Genomic DNA, 22,500 nt, shown 5'->3' on the forward strand with positions numbered 1-22,500 from the left:
GCCAACATCTCTTCTGGGTGCGATGAATGAATTGTCACCTAAATTAAGCAAAAATGAAAAAAATCACTGACATTTGATTTTGATAGATATATTTACTAATATGACATTGAAAATATCTCGAAATACTAAAGAGTAAATTTATTCATTAAAATCGCCACGGATTCCAGACAGCTTTAGAATCTCATGCGACTATTTTGGGTGGTCTCTTTGTTCAAGTGGTGAATGCTGTCATAATCCTTGCCTTCATTAATCTTTGGTATTACAAGAAATTTTATCGTTTCTCGCTCAGCTGCGCCCTTGCATTATAATGAAGGGGGTTGCAGTCTAGGGAGCTAGGTGGCAAAATATTAGGGGTGATGTGGACGTAGAATTTGTCTGACAACCATGACTGTGTTCTCCTGCTTGTGCGCCATGGTGCAGAGTCCTGTTACTATACATAGCGTCTTCCAGCAGTCAACGTATTGGCCCGGGGCAACACTAGCTCCTCCAAGCACTTGATGTAGGCTTCCATGTTGAGTCTGGTTTTCACACTTAAGGAATGGTCTCTTGTTGCTTGAACATCAGATTGACTCCCACGTACTTTTGAAATGTATTGAAGCTTCCGGCGCGAATGTCAACCAGTGCGGCATGTATGTCTTTTTCCAATGTCTGACAGAGTAAATTGCGTCATGATGCTGATTTTCTCACAGACGATGCCCAACTATCCCTACTATTCTCAGCAGTAACAAAACCAAATGTAACCAAATCGCATTGGCAGAATAGAAATTAAAATTGGCAAAAATTTCCCCCTTCACATCCTGTATATGTGTGTGTGTGTGTGTGTGTGTGTGAGCGTGTGTGTGTGTGTGTGAGCGTGTGTGTGTGTGTGAGCGTGTGTGTGTGTATGTGTGTGTGTGTGTATGTGTAGGAAGTACATTAAAGTAACCGAAATTATCTCTGTTGGCCAAGCTAGGTGTAGTTTAGACTTCCGCTGCTAGAAGCCACTACCAGAGATCAGTCTGCCGACCGGCGTTGTCATTTCAGGTCGTACTGCCATGTGCTGTGTCATTGTTTTGCAGTGCTTCTACCATGTGTATCGATTTTTGCGATGGCTGAAACAAAGAAACAGCGTGTTTTCGTGAAAATCTGTTTTCTGCTGGGGAAAACGCCTGCCGAAACAATTGTCATATTCGACACAACTGACAAGAACGCTACCATGAGCAAAACACAAGTTTACAAGTTGTTTCCACACTTGAGGAATAGTCACCTGTTGCCTGAATAACAACTTCGTTCAGGGCGAAAGAATGAAAACATCACAAAAGTTCATAAACTCATCTTGGAGGACCGTCATCGATCAGTTGAGAAACTTGTCGATACCACTGTTATGTCTTAGAGCTCCTGCTAACAGATTATTTTGCGTGAGGATTTGTGAATGAAAAGAATTGCAGCAAAATTTGTGCGTCACTTGCTACGGAAGATGAAAAGCGGTCACGACATAATGCGTGTCGTGAACTGAAACGAACACTTGCCAGTTAATCCGGACTATTTTTCGAAGGTCATCACCGGTGCCAAAAGCTAATGTTTCGGCTATGTCCCGTAAACAATGCAGCAATGAAGTCAAGGGAAGCATCAATGTCACCACGCCCACCAAAAGCACGTCAATTGAAGTCTAAGTTCAAGACGATGCTGATTTGTTTCGTCAATGCAAAAGGAGTCGTCTACACAGTATTTGTTCCTCCTCGTCAAACTGTTAACTAGAGATTTTATCTGGAATTTCAGTGTCAGTTATGGTGAGACAAAAACGTTCCAACTTGTGACAATGTAGAGAATGGTGGTTTCATCCCGACAATGCACCTGCACACACAGTCTTGTGTGTGAGAGAGTTGTTGACCAAAAATTACATGATCCCGCTTATCCTCACAATTCACTCGATGTTGCTCGATGTTGCTCCTTATGTCTTTTCTCTTACTCCGAATGATTAAACTCCTCAAAGGAAAATGTTTTGCGAATGTGAAATGTGAAATAATGTGAAATAATGTAAATGACCACATGATTAACAACTTCCCTGGAGAAAGTCGACGATATCTAAGTTCTGACACTATAGTCGATGGAAATTATCACTAGTATCCACGGTATTTTCTTAACAACTTGAATCCATCGGGACTATCTAAGCATAGGCCATCACTGAAAAAGTATTGTCCTATAATGCTCCTATAAAAGTTTGACCCTACCATTGGACATTGCAACGGAACAAGTTACACCGCCACGGACCTCAATTCTCACGTCATCGAGGCAGTGATAAAGATTGGCTCTCACAGTGGTAAGCGCATGTGCATGCATCGGATACCACTGGTGACCTCCGACAACCAGTTTTTCCTCCAATACGACACAGGCAGTTTCCCATCAAACTAGCCTTCTCATTCACAGCTAACAAGTTCCAGGGCCAAACTTTGGATCGTGTTGGTGTGCTTCTGTCCACTCAGATGTTTACACACAGCCAGCTGTATATTGCTATGAGCAGAGCAATGGACTCAGCTAATTTGAAAATTAGTCTTGATTAAGCACAAAATATCGTTTACAAAGAAGTTCTGTAAACGTAATATCATGAATATGTACTATGTAAATCTGTACATAAGTATAATGAAAACCAACAGTTATTTATATTTTATTACATTTCCCGTACCATATTTCAGTATAAATACATTTATACTTAAACATGTTATTATTTCCCACCATCCTTTCATTTCCCATTGAAGATGGGTAGGTTTGCTAGTTCTTCAATCTTTTTGTTTTGTGGTAACACAGACGATTTTCTCTTTACGTGGCATGTTAAAGCTAAATTGATCGAACTTATTCCTGTTCAAACTACACCGTCAGGAGAACAATACAGAGAAATAAGCAACTAAACAGTGAACATGAACATATAGTTTGTCAGTATTCTCTAAAGAAAAATGTAGAAAGTATATTACACTATAAAACAGATTTATTTAACTTTCACGTATTCTAATTTATCTTTGATTCTTTCAGAAATTTGAGCTACAACCGTTTACAAAAATATGATGGCGCTTTCTTATACCTTCCCAGCATAAAGAAGATGTATGTACAATAATACTCTTTATTTCTTAGAAAAGTGTAACACTTTGTAAATCTAATACCATAAAGAAAGATTATCAAATTCACAATAGTTTAATGTAGTTGACAATAAATAATGATGTGTTAGTTTACATTTTAATAAGTCAAAATGATTATTTCCATGTATTGTGTTTAGTCATTGTAAAGTCTGCTTTGAATTGCATGAGAGTTGGTGTGATCTAACTTAATCCATATTCATAAGTACACGTAACGGTAGTGGGCTTCATATAATTTACCCCAGTGTTACTTTGATGGTATGCACTGCTCTCTCACTGAATAATAATAATAATAATAATAATAATAATAATAATAATAATAATAATAATAATAATAATAATAATAATAATAATAATAATAATAATAATGATAATAATAATGATAATAATAATAATAATAATAATAATAATGATAATAATAATAATAATAATATTAATAACAACTTTATAAAGTTCTCTTTATAATTACAGTGACCTCAGAAACAATGCAGATATAATGTGTGGATGTCAACTGCCGGCCATGTCAAATTATATAAGCAGTACATCCAACAGAACTGTGAATATCCTGGGCGAGTGTCACACAAATTTAGGGAATAAACAAGACAAATTAATACCAATAATGAAATATTCGCAATGTAAAGGTTAGTAAACTCTTCTTTCCTTCTGTTGTTTGTTTTTACTTCTACCAATAACAAAACTTCAGGTGTTTCTCTGCTGCTCAAATTATGATGTGCTATGAACCCGGACCAAAAAATAAAGACATAAAGACACGCTTTACCATCCACACCCTTCACAAATCCCACGCCCCACACCACACTCATGAACGTGCGTGCACACATACATACACGCACATACACACAGACACAGAGGCGCACGGAGACAAACACTCATATTCTCTCTAAAGCACTCACAGAATCAACAATACCACACAAACACAGATCTGCACATACGCTCAAAGTGACTGCATGTATGAACGCTCGCCCACATATATACACATACACACATGCACATCCTTTCTCTCTCCGTCTCCCTTATTGTTGTCTCTCACCATCTCTCTTTCTCTCTCTTTTACAATCCCATCGCCATCCATAAAACATATATACATACATATATATATATATATATATATATATATATATATATATATATATATATATATATATGTTTTATGGATGACAAACAGACATATCTAAGACTATCCTGAAATAGAGAGGGCTTGTTATTGAAGAGGTCGGTCGTGGTTGAGAAGGAAAGGTTTTTGACAACCAAAGCATATTGAGTGAGTTATTCAATGATTGATAAAGCAACAAGTTACTTAATTAAGTATCTAACTGCCTAATAATAAAGATGTGAAGTAGAACATTTCTCAACAGGGTAGCAAGGAGATCATTGAGAAGTCACAGCTCCGGTACTACGGATGTAAGATTAAAAGAGTGCAAGAATGACGGATTCGTCGTGCTGGGGACTTAGGAGTAGATCTCTGGGGACCTTGAAGGATATCTCTGGGGACCTTGAAGGATATCTCTGGGGACCTAAGATTAGAACAAAAACAAAGTCTCAATTGGTCGCGTTTGGAAAGTGCTATGGCGATTCCTTCTAAGACGACACTATAAAGTAGCTGCCTGGGACATAATTTTAAAAAATATTCCCAGGTTTTAACGGAAGCGTAATCATAACTTGGAGTAACTACCCTATTTTGGATAATTGCAGGTCTTTGTGTATGTCGAATATAGAAGCAACATAACAATTACGTTGCATGATTTTCTTAGTTGAATTTGTGACAAAGCTGAAACATTTCCCAACGAAACTAAAAAAAAACATGTGTATAGTTATAATTGATAATTTCATTTATTTATCTAACATACATTGATTCCATCACTATATTATCTTATATTCTGTAGGAAAGAATTTGCAGTGTCAAACATGTTCCGGGATGATGTGCAATAATTCAGAAATGACAAGTTGTCCAGGACCACAGGTAAAATGAAATGTTACTTTCTTCCTTTTTATTAAAATATATCCATATAAAATATAACCGTCAATAGCAACTCAGTATGACCAAGTAGCTTGAACCATGATTTTGCTAATTGTTTTAGGTGCCTATGTAGTCACAAGCAGACATAAACACCCTCTCGGTCTTCCCATTCACGATTCAGTTGGGTGCCAAGGATATGACAATTGGAGGGGAGAGAGAGAGAAAGAGGGACGATCAACTCAAAGCTGATACTCATTTTCAACAGAGTAGACTGGAACAATATATAAGGAAGAGTCGTGATTAATTCACAAAGTATCAACCGGTCCGGAAATCGAAACCACAAGCTTCAGACTTACCTCTTCTCTCTTTGTCTCAAACAAACATCGCTTTCAGTTGTGTATGAATGTACCTGACCAAGAATCAGCTTGGAAGCAAATCACTCTACATAGATGCAGTAGCTAGTAGCCGGACTAGGACCTCTGGACCGCTCGAACTCACGTTCATTGCTGATGGCTAATATATTCTTATCTCGTAAAAGGCTATGTTTGGGTGATAGGGTTGCAGTGTTTACAGGAAATCCTTAAATTTCATAGTATAAGCAGTCCTTTTGGATCCTGACGGTAAATCAGTGCTGCACATAGATCTGAAAGCACAACCACCGCACAGCGAGGGTGCCGAGTAGCTGTGTATGCTACAACAGAAAAAAAGGACGTCTCGATTCCTCCTGATATTTGACAACTTCTTTAGGGACGTTTCGATATTTACCAGCGGAATTTGGAACTGCATTTAGACGCAATAGTAACGCAGTTACAATGAATTACAATGAAGAGGTTACAAAAACGTCACAACCCTGCTTAGAAGTTTTCAACTGCACCAGTGTGAATATAGGACAACAAGAGTGGCCTATCCAGATCGTCTCAGAAAGAGTAATGTGCTAGGCCAGAGGACAAGGAGAGTGTAGGATCTTTTTTTAAAAGAAGTCTACAAAACACAAATTATTGATCTACTCGGTCGACTTAAACCAGGTTCAAACGGGGACACAGTTACTGCAGGCTACAAGTGTCTCGACAAGGAGCAAGATGAATTTTACAGGAACAAGATTAACAAATTCTTTAAGCAGCAACTGACAGAAGTAACCACCAGTTGCCGGTAGTCGGATGTCTTTAGGAGGCCGATTAAATGAGAATCGAATGCATTGAGCAACGTGTTACTGGTAGAAGAAAATAGAGTGAAGAGAAATTTAATGAGCACTAGAAGCGAATTAATTGATACAAGCATAGCGACAGACATGCTAGTTTGTTGGGATCCGGTTATGAGAGCGATTTTCTCTCCAAATTTCCTGCGACTAAATTGTATTTTACTCCATGCCTATAAAATATGCATGCAGAATAGAAACATATATATCCGTTATTAATTTATGGACGTTTTTGCTTTTGCATTGCAAGGCTTGAGGAGCCTATTAAGACTATCATTTTTTGTGACGTGTGCCGCTGCCTTTTTTCTGTTATTCATGAGATTTGCATGCATGAGTTTTCGTACGTTTTGTGCGCAAAATTTAAAGTCCATTCCGCTATTCAGATATGGCTAAAGAATACTGTTTGTATGAGAATAATTTGTAATATTTTGTGCTTTATTGTGGGTGACAAAGTGGTGTGGCATTGATATGTACCATGCTTCGTTGGCCGTATGATAACGGTGGATAGTGTAAGCATTTATAAATCGAATATGTCAATATATTGTGAAGGGATGACGTAACTCATCTTCCAAAACCTTGTCAGTTTGCTTCAATTTTATTTGTTGTCTTGAATAATTTTTGGAGTAATGATTTGACTTTTACATGCTAAAAATCTTGCGTTGCTATTGTCGCTCTTTGTTTAGTAGTACTATATGACTTTTATATTCATTATTACAGCCTCTTTGCCAATATAGGTTATCAGTGAATGGCGGTATATTGAAGTTTAAAAGGTCCTGCAGCACATACTTGCACTGCCGTGAAGCTGTGAGAAACAATTCCCTTACATGTAGAAAATGGTCCAATGGCGCTTCTTGCGTTGCTTGTTGCAGCGACAACTTATGCAACAAGAATGATTTCCCTGGTAAGTATTATTAATTCTTTGATTTAATCGGACCTGACTTATTTATAAATGAATGTTTAATATGAACATTGGATAATAGTTAATATATGATAAAATGAGTTACTGTGTACACTCACACACATACACAAACGCAATCACATATATATACAATATACAATATATATGTGCCTGTTTGAGTAAGTGTGTGTGTGTATATCATTCATATACACATTTATATATATATATATATATATATATATATATATATATATATATATATATATATATATATATATATATATACACATATATACATAGATATACACACATATATACAAATATGTATATATATACACACACACACACAAATACACACACACACCTACTTACACACACGCACATTTATATATCATGTATGCATTCATTGCACTTTCATTGGGGTTACGGCAGTTATTCGTGTCATGGGTTAAACGGTTATATTATAAAATCTTTTTGCAATGCAGTTGCATATTTGTCCGTAGACTGGTTATATTAATGAAAGTATACAGTATTATAGACCCACTTCAACTGATGTTAGAAATCGGTTTCATACGGAGTATTAAATAACCGGTGATTATATGACAACACACTGTTAAATTTATACTTCTATGTTCATTGTATATGCCACTCAGTGCATCCTTGGCACGTGTCTCATTTATAATCGCAATGTCTAGGTTTTTCTTTTGTATTCTTGAATAGGTTGGACGCATTCCTTTGAACTTCATCTGATTTATACCGTGGACACATCGACTTTTAAGAAGTTAACTGAAAATGAAGACACAACAGAAAATGTATCTAGAGCTGTGAGTTACCATGTATTCTCTTTCGCTCCCCCTCTGCGTTTCTTTATCTCTGTCTCTCTTCTCCCTCTCTCTTACTCACGCACACACACACATGTCATATTACATCTACAAGTCATTTTTAAGTTTTATCATCAATGATGATTATATATTCAATGGTGGTTTCTCAAAGTCCATTAGCATGCAAAAGCACATGAAAAAATCTGTCTCTATTTTAGCATTAAGGAAACTTTTCCTAGAATATAAGGTCAAAAATAACTCTTCTAGACAAAGAATGCAAAAGGAGTTTCTAAGATTATAAGCAGTTCCCTTGCATATAATCTCTCACTCTACAGACAAAAAATTCTTTTCTTTCTTTCTTTCAAGTCCCAAATAGTTTAACTGAGGCTGGTAGAAGACCTGTTGCTATTATTAAAAGTCTAAATATAGTTAGAGACGCGTCACTTAAGAAACCTTTGCGTAACACCTCTGGAGAAGAAACTGTTACCCTCAGATATCACCTTACATCTGTAAACAACATTCTTTTATTTACAATAATTTTTTAATAACCTTTCCATTTTTAATCCTAAAATCGCAAACTGTATCTTACTTCGTACTCGTATTATTACACTGTCTCCCATCATTACATTCAGTATAGTTGTTATTTGCCATTCCATTGACATTCAACAGGTTGGCATGGGATTTGACACTAGTTGTATCCCCTTGTACACTAGACATCAAAAAATTAATTTCATTACTAACATTTTACATATCTATTATGGCGTTTACGACTATTACAATTATTATAATGTTATTTCATTAATTGAAGATATAATCTGGCATAAATCTTTAGGAATGGAATAACCAATTCTAAGAAGCCGGGGTTAATAGCATCATAATATCTATTTTCTTTTGTAAAGTGTTTATAACAGATCTTATGTATGGTTCCAATTAAGTTACCCCGGGTTTGCTTAGCGAATGGATCTATGAACCAAACGATGTTGTTTCTACTAGGAGATGCGCTGTAAGTTTCGAGTATTATTGAATAAATAAGGGGTTTGTTTTCTTCACTCGTTTTTCGCATTCCTGAGAGTATGGAGACAATTAGAACGAAGTAATGCATTGGGTTTCATATTTTGTATTTCATTTTTCACTTTTGGACATTTAACTTTACCTGCCCTGCACTTATACCTATTCCAGGCTATTTGCTTAAAATCATTACCAACATAGGAAACATCTATGTTGTTCGAGGTGCTGAAGCACATATTTGTAGGATAATATAACAATTTTTGCTTTATTCCAGATTTATTAAGTGGGACATTATAATAGTCAGCACTTTTGTCAATAATATGTCTTGAAGGAAAGTGTCAAATTTGTCTTCAGTGTCAAGATCAGCCAAAAGAATGACTCTGAGAGACAGTTGCAGAAAGGGAAGCATACCAAGAAACGAATAGACTGTTCACTACAAACGCCAGAGCCCCTCACAGTAATGAACAGAGGTCTGCACCTGTGACAATGAATAAGATCTCCACTGCAGAACGAAGAGCAGTTGCAACAGATTAGAGATTCTATTGGTGCAATGACAACATAGTGCATACATTGTAAAGTTAGGAAGTTGCCTAGAGAGACACATGCTCTGTGCTGTACTGGTGGAAGGCATACACCCCTTGCAATGTCTCAACCTCCATAGCCATTGAAGAAACGGTTGTCATCAACTGACCAAGATTTCAAGTAGTTCCAAAACAAAATTAGACAATACAACGCTGCACTACAGATGACACCATTTGGAACCACAAGAGATTTAACTGAGCCAGTATTCTGGCAAACTTTCAAGATCCAAGGTCAGATTTATCATCGGATTGGCTCTCTACTACCTGTCAGATGAATCACCAACATCAGCCTTTCATTGTTTATAATCTGTATCTCTTGTTTTGTTTACGAAATAAACTACACAAAACGCGTTTCTTAATCACTTGTATTTATTTGATATACATACATGAGTTGAAACCTTTCTTTTAACATCTCACTTAACGTCTATTTTCCATGATGGCATGCGTTGGAAAGTTACGAATATAATATATATATATATATATATATATATATATATATATATATATATATATATATATATATATATATATGTATATATATATATATATATATTTGTCAATTGTGGAATACGATACGACTGTCACTGTCGCTACATAATCCTGATGATTATGAAAATACTGTCTTCTTTTTCAATATTTAAAATTGTAAAATTGTAAAGATTGCAATTGCTAAAAGATGAAAATCAGACCAAGCTGGAATTTCTTGAAATAATTAATATATTTTATACCCAATCATGCAAAGTGCGTTATATATATATATATATATATATATATATATATATATATATATATATATGTGTGTGTGTGTGTGTGTGTGTGTGTGTGTGTGTGTGTGTGTTGCTGTATGTGTATGTCTGTCTGCCTATTCAACAATGACTTTTCCGATAACATTTCCCGTTTAATGATGAGACATTTGAAAGTTATTAACTATTCAGTTTATTATTTACTGTGTCATGCATATTATATATAGATACATAATTATACACACACACACACACACACATACATATATATATATATATATATATATATATATATATATATATATATATATATATATATATATATATATATATATATATATATATATGTATATATATATATATATATATATATATATATATATATATATGTATATATATGTATATATATATATATATATATATATGTATACATATATATAAATGTATATATATATATATCTATTTATATATATGTATATATATATATATATATATATATATATATATATATATATATATATATATATATATATATATATATATATATATATATTAGCTCATACATTTGTATGTATGTATAGAAGTATATATGAACATTTGTAAATACGTGAATAAACCTAGACACAAACACACAGTAGACAGTTGTAAGGGTACAAGAAATAAAGAACCGTGTTTGGGCTTTTGAACACCAGAGAATCAACTCCATTTCGTTCTACTAAGCAACTTCAAGCCCCCTATTTGTATACCCGTAGAAGATGCGACTTACACTGCCCAAGAAAAATGTTCCGCCGTCTTCTTGTCTTTAATGAAAGTTCATATGGTGAAAGACCTTGTCGTCATTTTTATGTCCCCAGGTATCTTACGCAAAGACATGATCACGCCAGTAAATAAAGCCGTCTTCTATTATTGAGCTAAATTTCTTACATTTATTAAAATAATATATATATATATATATCCAATTATTGCAGGTGGAACACGAGTTATTAACCTTGACAGGAGCATTTAAAGTTGAATATTGTGGGTAAGGAAACACATTTACCAATTTTATTCGTCATTTGTTTATTTTTGCTCAAACCATTATACTGTTTTTTTTTTCGTGTACATATTAATTACAATAAAATAACTAAATTCTATTGTAATTAAACTTCACAAATTCACAGTTTTAATCAAATGTTGAATTTATTATTATTATTATCATTCTTCTTCTTCTTCTTCTTGTTATTGTTATCATTATTATTATTATTATTATTATTATTATTATTATTATTATTATTATTATTATTATTATTATTGAAAGAGCAAGGTGTGTACAAATATGTACATACATACGCCATCATCATAATTGTCATCACCATCGTAATCATCATCTGCATTTTAATGTTCTTCTCCAAATTGAAAAAAGTGTGCGAAACCGGGCGTCAGCCTGAGGACGCCAAATACTGAAATAAATATATTTGCTGCTCATACCTCCTGAAATGTTATGGTTTATATATATATATATATATATGTGTGTGTGTGTGTGTGTGTGTGTGTGTGTGTTTAAGTGTGTGTGTATGTATATATATGTATAAATGTACGCACAAACGTGCAGGTGCACACACATATGCAAATATATTTTTGTATAGACATATTTTTTATTCATTTATTGTTTCAAAAATTTGACTGCTGCCATACAGGAGCATCGCCTTTAGTCGAACTAATCGACCCCATGAGTTAAACTTTTTAAGCTTTGTACTTATTCTATCGGTCTTTTTGGCCGAACCCCTAGGCTACGGGGAGGTAGGCACACCAACTCAGTGTCAAGTGATGGTGGGGGACAAACACAGACACACAAATACATGCATACATGTACACACACATATACATATCGCTATATATATACGATGGGCTTCTTTCAGTTCCGTCTACCAAATTTGCTGCGAGTGTTTTGGTCGGCCCGAGACTATAGCAAAAGGCACTCACCCAAGGTGCCACGCAGTGGGACTGAACCGGAAATCATACAGTTAAGAAGCAAGGTTTTTTTATCACACGGCTACTTCTGCGACTTACACACACACACACACACACACACACACACACACACACATACACACACACACTTTCACACACACACACATGCACCCGACATTTTTCAGCCATAGGTCTATTACTATGCTGATGCACCACTTCAAAGGTTTTATTCTAACAGATTCATCCCATCCATTACATATTTAAAGACTGGCACTAATTCTATCGTTTTCTTCACCAAACCGTCATGTTAAGGGAATATCACCAAACCAAATTCGCTTGTCATGTGGTGGTGAGGCACGAACAGAACACAAATATAACAATGCACACGTTCAAACACAGACCCACCCATACACACATACACACACATATCTATATCTATCTATCTATCTATCTATCTATCTAGCTCTCTTTCTGACTATCTCTCTTTCTCTCTCTCTCTCTCTCTCTCTCTCTCTCTCTCCCTATATATATATATATATATATATATATATATATATATATATATATATATATATATATATATTTATATATATATACATACAAGAGGCTTCTCTCAGTTTCTGTCTACCAACTCTACTGACAAGGTTTTGGCTAACCACAACTATTATAGGACACACTTTCTCAAGGTGAAGTGCTGTATAATCAAATGAAGACCAAATTGTTGGCATTAGAAAGCAAATTTCTTAAACACTGAATCAAGTATGAATGTATATGAAGTGGGGTTTTGTTTAGTTATAGTAAAAACAATTTTACATTAATCGCAGGTGTTCTTCAGCCAATATCAAAAATAAATTTTGATATTTCTATCTACTAATCAAGTTGCTTATAGGATTATACACACCTAAAAAGAAACAAAGAAATCAATAACCTCTCCCCTAACCAAACTCTTCCGTGAATATAAAAACACGTACCAACGACGCCATGGTGTGCCTGAATGATAGCCACCATCTTCCAAATAAAAATAGGAAATGTCCTAAATGATAACAACAACAAGTAAAAACATATCACTTACATTATTTTGTGAACCTCCCAAAGCTTTCATAAAAAAAAAATGACAGTCAGTTATTAAGTATTAAATACCGGACGTTGTGCCTTTGACTTTTTATGTTGGCAAAGCGAATGATTAGATCCAATAAAACCAGACATAACCAAACTAATAACACATTCTGCTCCATATCCAAAGGCGACCTGGCAGGCTGGTTATCAATCCGGACAAAATGCTTAACTTCATTTGTTTTGGCATTACGTTCTGAGTTCCAATTCCGCCGGTGTCGAACTTGTCTTTCATCCATTCGGTATCGATAAAATAAGTACCATTTGATCACTGGGATCGAGTTAATTGAATTACCCGCTTCTCTGAAAGTCATGACCACGAAACCAATATATATATATATCATTATATATAATGTAACATCTCCCACTATGATTAAGTGCCAAACCTATTACCATCCGACGAAGAAAATCCTAATTAAAAATAGTAATAAATAAATTGAGCTATCAAATTTAAGTAAAATGTGTTGCAGATGCTCAGTTCAGTAATCCGTAACACTATTTTCTGGAAATTAATAAATACAGAGTTCAAATCCAGCCAGTTGTTCGTTTTCTTTTTATATTATCTATTGGTTAATTATATCCTATCATCTATTCGTGTTTATATTATCAGTTGGCAATAAATTGTACGTCAGAAATTTTATGTATGATAAATGGCAGCAGTAGTTAACCTGTAATACATAGTACATATACATACATGTGTGTATGTATGTATATTCATATATGTATCTATATATTGATGTATTGGTTTCTAACTTAGGTACAATCGCTTATGATTTGGAGTTGGAATATCGGTGATTATATTAACACAAGCAATTAACAAGGTAATAATAGCCACCACGCTAAAAGTAAAGGAATTAGGCTTAACACACATTAGTCTTGGTACATTGGTGTCCATTATGGATAAATCAAATCAGCTGACCGTATTACATAACGATGAAATTTAGATTTCTCTTATGAGGATAAGATCAACATCTTTAAAACCAGTTAGACTGACGAGTACGAAAGCATTCTGGTTGTCGTTGCTGAAACTAATTTTTCTTTAACTTCTTTTTAAAATCGTGTTTCAGTTTGGAGAAAAGTACAGTGCTGTTTACTATTTACTGTACAACCCTCATTGGAAGTACTAAAGATCAGGTTTTGCAAAAACTTTACAAAATTCTGAATGCATCCCAAACATTGCGTAACTTGAGAATAAACCAAGTTAAGGTGAAATCAAAAGGTGAAAGTAAGTAGTGAGTTTCTTAACATTTCTATCGCTATCACCCATTATAATTTCTTTACTTTTTATCGCTATCACTCATTATCATCCTTTTCATCATTGTCGGCGTCATATTCGCTGTCATAAATAGGTGTTACCATTGAAACATGACACACAGACAAACATACACACAAATACACACGTCTAAGTCTTATATATTACTGAATGCTGTTCTGATGACGACATTTAAGGCAGACACATAATCACAGATGTCTCCAGAAGATCCCAACCCTCTTATACTTAATGACATATTAATTCGTGACAATTCCATGATCCTTTTTACAGGTTCTTCGTAGAGGGTGAGAGGTAGGAAAGTAGGTGTCACCAAACTAGAGACCTAGATCAAATACTTATATCAGAATGTTCTTTTTCATAAGTAGCACTGAAGCTGTCACACAACTTTGTTAAACCGGATGATGGATTAATTCTACCACACCGGAATGACATAGTGGGATTTGTACAAAGAACTAAAAGTGCCTGGACTGATATCATTTTTTTTTATAGACCTGGAAAGGAGGAAAGACAAAGTTAACCTCAGCAGAGTTTGAACCTAGATCTCAGTGAGACGTGCTAACAATTCTGCAAATTCAGTGCCAACAGGTTACTTTAGTTATCTCCCATTTCGATTTGGAGTTTGAAGCAACTTGTGCCAGATGCGCTTTTTTTCTTTTTACCTTTTTCTATATATTGAAAGGGCGATAAATTCAACAAATCAGTGATTCATTTTGTAAATATATTTAGAATCCATTAATTATAACTTTCTTCGCTTTTGCTGTCCTAATTCATGGCTCTAATCGTTTTTAGTTATTTCTTTTAAGACAATTTCGAATGTAACGTACCCATTCTTTATACATTCAGGCAGAATGGAACGTGGATATCTAATCGCTTTTGTTTTTCTTCATCACCGAAGTTATAATGACATAACTACTACTACTACTACTACTACTACTACTACTACTACTACTACTACTACTACTACTACTACTAATTTGATTAAAATATAATTACTTAATCACTTACCTTTACAAATATCCCTGTATTTTTATTATATAAATTACACTAAATTCTTCTCTCATGTATATCTCATATCTTCGTTTTGTATCTTTTTCAGTGTTTTGTAATGAAGACACATCAACTTACAATGGTACATTCAATTGGCCAATGACAAAAGTAGGAACTAATGCGACGATTCGATGCCATGCAAACACAGCAACAAGACACTGGTTCGTTTGTATTGTTTTCTCTCTTCACAAATTTTGAAGTTTTCACTTTAATCTCTTTGTGAGAGAATGCTACACAGTATACTAAATAAAACACCTACAAAGATTAAAATTATAGAATTAATGTCTGTCAGTTCAAACCATTTAACACTGGTGTCTTCCATTTTATATAGAGTGTGACAAGATTTTTACTTTGGTCTAACTACATCAACTAGATTATAAGAACAATTTACAACCAGATCAACGTAATTCTTGCATTCCAGTGTGATTGATGAAATAAAACGATGAGACATATTTGATAATAAAATTTCAGTTCTTCCAGAATGGTGGCATATCAAGAATTGACAACAAATCAATATAGGACATCACGAAAGTGTTCGCCATTTACGAGCATGTGGCTGAAACCAGACATGTCCCAGTGTAACAATACAGAGTGGCTCACTGGAGAACTAAAGAACATCACCACCAAAGATATTGATGAAGGTGAGTGAAAGACGGTTTCGAAATACTCTTATAGTAGATTTGCTAATAGTTTCAGGTCAAGAGGAATGTGTATGTCTTTGTATCAGTGTTCATTACGATCAACTGTATGTGTGTATGTGTAAATGTTTACGATTAAAGTTATCTACCAAGTAGTAATACGTCGTAATTTTTCTTTTGAGCTCTTAGATTATGTGTTCATGTTCTCCAATGGTGGATCAATTTGAAACCGTTACGGAAAGGTTATGACAGAAGTTAATATTTAGATTTGAATTTTTAATGACTTTTTGTAGAATGGCCACGGAAATGAAGAAGTAGAAAACAATAGAGATGATCACTTTTTAAAGTTATCTCTACAGGTTTTTTTTTTTATATAGAAAGTTGAACCAGCAATCATTTGTTATGACATTTCGCATACGAAAAATCTAATTTCGGTTTCAGTAGAAATAACTTTAGAATGTTATTTAATAGCACTGCTAACACGGTAGAACTCACCATTGACTTATAAAGTTCTTCATGTTCTTGGTTGTATATTATGGTTGCGTAACGAATTACGACGTCCCAACCAGAAATTGATAGAGATAGTGTCGGTTCATATTTTTGTAAATACATTACGTTATGTTGATGGTTGTAAAATATGTAAATGTTCGATGATGCAGTCCACATAGTTGCGTACCATAGAATATGAGCAATTTATCCCTTTAATCCTTTGCTGTAACACCATAAAATTTAAAATATTTTCATGAGCCTGAAATGCTGAGATTTTTTCATATGGCCTTGAGGAAGACTGAACAATATTAAGTATTAGAACTACGACCCGTTTTTTATTTTGTCATTGAAAGAATAATTTCGTCCAGAGTAACTACTCTTTATGAAGGCTGATGCATTACAGCTCATTGGATGTCAATGACTCCCACATTCAAGTATGTCATACTCGAACTATAAACGATTCCATTTAATGCTACAGAGTAGGAGACAGTAAGGATGTATAACAATAAGTATACAACTGATGAACTGAACACATTTAGCAATGTCTGCACTACATTCAGTTGGAGTCGTTAATGAACTCCCAGTGATTCATTAATTGTTGTGTTTAATTTGCATCGAATATTTCGTCTCAACTTCGATTTGTCTCCCCAGATACCACATAATTTTGTCTCAAAGCAGCTGTTACAGTCACAGTTTTGTTAAACTTTTCGTTGCAGAAAATTTTGAGCCGGTTTCAACAAAACTCCTGAATATTTCAAAGAAATCAGTGTATTTCAAAGAAGAAGACATTGACTTGGCTGTAGACACACTTGAGAAAATGGTGCCATTGACATCAAATGTGTCGGTCAATATAACACTGAACAATGTTCTTCCTAGTATCAACAATATGATAAACACACCGGAGAAGATTTTGGCTGAGGCAGAACAGTCTGACAGAAGTGTCAACAGGTAAAATTAAGATCACATTTGTTGTTAGTGCAGTAGCAGCAGTAGCAACTGCAGCGGTGGTAGGAGCTGCAGCGGTGGCTGGGGTTGCAGTGGTGGCAGCAGCAGCAGCGGCGGAAGCAGCAGCGGCGGAAGCAGCAGCGCCTGCGAAAGCAGCGGCAGCCGTAGTAGTAGTAGTAGTAGTAGTAGTAGTAGTAGTATTTGGTGTTATTCTTGTTGTTATTGTTGGTGGTAGTGGTGATGGTGTTGGTAGTGATGGTTGTTGTTGCGGTGGCGGTGGCGATGTTGTGGAATCAGTATTAGCATTAACAGTAACAACGACAGAAGCAACATTAATAATAGTCATGTGAAAAAAAAAATCAATATTATTAAGGTAATTACACCTGTAGCTAATTACATATATGAAACACACTGTCAACTGAAGGTTGTTTTCTTGATTTCTTCGCAGAATGCTGGAAATTTTAGAAAAAATCCCAGAAAATATTCCACTGGAAGAGCAGCAAGTCACAGTTGTATATTCTAATCTTGCTATTGGTGTCGCCACTGTGGAGAAAGACACTTTCAATGGTCTGGTCTATGCTGTTTCATTTGGAACCAATGAAACGAAAGCAAGGAGTGAGGTACAATACTTTCTGTTGACTACTCTCTTACTAACTGTTTCTTTTAAACAGCCAAGTTAATAAAATATATTAGGATGAAATATAATGTTTTATAGTCACATAAAGTAGTTATGTAACAAAGCTCGATAGAGATTGCAATTGAAATACAAAATATAATAATATACGCAGCACACAAATTATATAATTTTGCAATAACGCTACCACAATAAACTTTCCTACAACAAGGACAATGTCTGAAATTTGTTGAGTGGGTAGTGTCAATTACATTTGACCCCAGGACTTCAGTGATACTTATTTCCCTGAGCCAGAAAGAATGAAAGGCAAAGTTGACATCGCTGAAATTTGAACATGGAAGGTAAAAAGTGAAGACTGTCATCTCACCGTCATAAATTGACACAAGGAAACTACATGAACAAATATAAACCACAAATAAATATGGAACCATCCAGTCAATAATAGTTTACATACATCTTTATCACTATTTTACTGTGAAGTTTTGGGTCTGGAACTGTTCCTAAAAACGGAAACGTATCTATATAAATGTGGAGGCGCAATGGCCCAGTGGTTATGGCAGTGGACTCGCGGTCATAGGATCGCAGTTTCGATTTCCAGACCGTGTGAGTGTTTATTGAGCGAAAATACCTAAAGCTCCACGAGGCTCCGGCAGAGGGATGATGGAGAACCCTGCTGTACTCTTTCACCATAACTTTCTCTCACTCTTTCTTCCTGTTTCTGTTGTGCTTGTAATTCAAAGGGCCAGCCTTGTCACGCTGAATCTCTCCAAGAACTACGTTAAGAGTACACGTGTCTGTGGAGTGCTCAGCTACGTGCATGTTAATTTCCCGAGCAGGCTGTTCCGTTGATCGGATCAACTGGAACGCTCGACGCCGTAAGCGACGGAGTGCCAACAACAACAACACCAATCTATATAAATAAATGATCTGCCTCCTGTGTGAGTGTGCATGTTGTGTGTGTGCCTGAGTGTGTATGATTTCTTTGTATATGCTTGTGTTGGTGTTTGTGCGTGTGTGCATCTGTTCTGGTGATTCGCTTTCTCCCTTTTCAGATTTTCACTCTCATGAGCCCGAATATATACAAAGGCTCAAACCACAGAGTAAAAGAGAAATAATTCCTTCTCGAAAACAACATATTTCCGAAAAGCAACATTCCATGGCTGAAAGATTTTAGTAATACAATTAAAATAAAATTGTACTCCTAAATACAATCGAACCAAACAAACTCACACAGACGAAAAACAAAGAAAGAAAACCTATCAATAGATCTTCCAAGCATCTTCAAGTTTATTGTTTTATATTTATATGAGCATCTAAAAAAATACTCTCTCTCTCTCTCTCGCCCCCCCCCCCCCACAAATATATACAGATGAGCATATTCTGAATAGAAAAGAAATATGTGACTCAATTTTTAAAAATCTTTTATTGAATTCAATAGAAATTTTGATAGTTGACCTACTGAACCCCTTTTGAAATCCCTACTTACACAATTTCAAACATGTTCTTAACTACGCACAGAATAAAAGAGCAAACTGTTCTAATTTTTATTAAGATATATTTGATCCGAATGTCAGCCAATATAGTGGGAGGAACATTGATGCCAATGTGTAATGTCTAACTATGTGAGTGTGTTCATTTGTCTTATATGTGTGTGCACTTAGTTACAAAATGTTTCGGGAACACTACCAAATGGTGAATATGATTGAGATAGCCATGGCCTTGTAAACAATACCGTTGTATTCATGTCACTAGGTACCCGCAAATAAGTCAAATATTGGGACAATAAGAAGAAAACTACTGAATACACGAATAATTAGTCGACTAACGTTGGAACGTCTCTGATTACTTGTGTATGAAGCAGTGGCAGTGGGTGATAATGAGAGTTTTATTTGTTATGTTAACTGTAATGTTGCAGTAATGTATTTGTGGAAAAAGTAGAAGTTACTAAAACAATAACAGGCGTAATAGTAATAATTCCTTTTTTGCAGTGGATCTCGAAGCACATAATACTCTAAATAATAACAGGAAAATAGTGACTTAAAAATATTTTTGAATAGGAAAATCAAACGCTACTTGTGAGGATACTCTTTTCCAAAGGATTTTTCAAATCTTTATCTATGTGCTTTGAAATCCACTATTCCAAGAAATAATTGCTTCACTTCATGTTCTGTCAAACGTTTATAAAAATCTTTATGACGTCAACAAAATTCAGTCGTAGAAGAGTTTTTCTTTTAAGTATCAATTTCAATTTTTGTTTCATTTTCCTCCACCAGATACGTAACGACTCAAACTCACAAGTCGATGACATGATGGACTTCATTTCTTTACCAAAGAGTTTATTAAAAGATATGAAAGACGAAGAACGGTCAAACTTTACAAGGATTTCCATGATCAGTTTGCGGGACGACAAGCTATATAGGGTATGATACAAGAATAGAAATATTTCATTTTTCTGGTTAACTAAAAGTTGTTTGAATTCATTCATACATTTTTAATAGTGGAATAGACAATACTAATATGACACAATTACCAATGTTTATATGTATATACATATGTATATATGGATACGTTTGTGTGTTTGCATGTGCGCGCTTGTATGCGTGTGTGTGTGCCTGTGTGTATATGTGTGATTTATGATGCATATTACAAAGTCAGGGTGGTGCTTGTTCTGAATTTTGTCGCGTAGAATTTACTTTTAACGTACTTCGTGTGATAAAATCACAGTTATTTCAGAAAATACACCACCAAATAATCAAACGACGCTGTGCATTTATTTAACAAGAAAAGCATTGACAGTAACTTCGAAGTTTCCGACTGCTAAGCCACTATCTGACAAATCGACCTAAAATTCGAATTCATTGTCAATACTTTTATAGTTTACAATAATATATTTGTACTTTAAAAGCTACCATGGTTCCGAGTCTAACAAATTCTTGTAAGTGGTTATGGGAGCCGGGAGCTGGAAGGCGCCTGTCATATATATATATATATATATATATATATATATATATAATATAATACACACACACACACACACACACACACACACACACGCACACACACACACACATATATATATATATATATAGAATATATGCTGAATTTATGGAATGAAGTTCAATAAAACTCACCAATTTAGTTAAACATGGAGGAGAAAAGTTCTTAAAATATATAAGAAGTTTAATCCATGCAGACGATCATTTCGTACAGAGATATAATAATAATCCTTATTAGATTATATTTCTTCTATATTATGGGTAAATTTTTGTACACTTATACGTACCCGTCGACTTGTACTTTTTGTTATACTCTTACTGGCACTACACCCCTACAGATTGAAATCCGCTACTACCTTACTACCATTACATATTCTTCTCAAATAATACTAAGCTAGGTTATTACCTCTAAAATCTTTTATATATATACTAAAACACACCAACTGTATAACCTAACATATCAATATCCTTAGCATTATTTATTCTTTTGCTCTTCTGCCTCCACTCATTTATCTCCCTTACATTTATTTATTTTTTAAAATATACTAATCTTTATTTCCAATTGCAATTTCACATTTTTATCTTTATAGACACAATAAGTAGATACTCTATTTTAATTTTAATAGTAAAAACTATCTTTATGTTTTTACTTACTTCTTTCTCCTTTATCGTTAATACATATTACCTAATATGAATGTTTATGCAAACATGAGTCCCTTATATACATCGTATTTTATCTTTAACTCACACTTATCCTTCTATTTTCACAACCATTTCTTTACGTTAACTATCTATTATTGACTTCTTATATACCACCTCCTCACACTAAACTTCATTCGTACGTTTAGAATTTAAAACAAAATAGATTATACTACCTAATGATTTTAACGGTTAGTTCATCATGTAAGTCAAATTTAAGAGCGACGTCCCATTGGACATCATAGATATATATTATATATATATATATATATATATATATATATATATATATATATATATATATATATATATATATATATATATATATATATATATATATATATATATATATATAAGGTTTAGATTTAGATTTAAAAAATTGAATATG

The 22,500-nt window shown here is 34.4% G+C and overlaps 2 protein-coding genes across 2 annotated transcripts in view; one reads left to right on the forward strand and one right to left on the reverse strand.

Moving 5' to 3' along the window:
• Nucleotides 1-22,500, reverse strand: part of LOC149130311 (adhesion G protein-coupled receptor G6-like) — a 564,593-nt gene that overhangs the window by 322,546 nt on the left and 219,547 nt on the right. The gene's annotated exons all lie outside the window — the stretch shown is intronic.
• The window catches only part of LOC106882497 (adhesion G protein-coupled receptor G6-like), a 43,969-nt gene that overhangs the window by 3,378 nt on the left and 18,091 nt on the right, over nucleotides 1-22,500 (forward strand). The window contains exons 2-13 of the mRNA XM_089345359.1: nucleotides 3,007-3,075; nucleotides 3,579-3,748; nucleotides 5,009-5,085; nucleotides 6,995-7,178; nucleotides 7,896-7,999; nucleotides 11,297-11,349; nucleotides 14,459-14,616; nucleotides 15,761-15,872; nucleotides 16,183-16,352; nucleotides 17,555-17,786; nucleotides 18,232-18,403; nucleotides 20,691-20,837. Of these exons, the coding sequence (XP_089201485.1) occupies nucleotides 3,604-3,748; nucleotides 5,009-5,085; nucleotides 6,995-7,178; nucleotides 7,896-7,999; nucleotides 11,297-11,349; nucleotides 14,459-14,616; nucleotides 15,761-15,872; nucleotides 16,183-16,352; nucleotides 17,555-17,786; nucleotides 18,232-18,403; nucleotides 20,691-20,837 (1,554 nt within the window). The 5' untranslated portion in view covers nucleotides 3,007-3,075; nucleotides 3,579-3,603. The remainder of the gene's footprint in view (nucleotides 1-3,006; nucleotides 3,076-3,578; nucleotides 3,749-5,008; nucleotides 5,086-6,994; nucleotides 7,179-7,895; nucleotides 8,000-11,296; nucleotides 11,350-14,458; nucleotides 14,617-15,760; nucleotides 15,873-16,182; nucleotides 16,353-17,554; nucleotides 17,787-18,231; nucleotides 18,404-20,690; nucleotides 20,838-22,500) is intronic.

This window comes from Octopus bimaculoides, chromosome 29 (genome assembly GCF_046866305.1).
Source record: "Octopus bimaculoides isolate indiv1 chromosome 29, ASM4686630v1, whole genome shotgun sequence".
Lineage (NCBI taxonomy): Eukaryota > Metazoa > Mollusca > Cephalopoda > Octopoda > Octopodidae > Octopus > Octopus bimaculoides.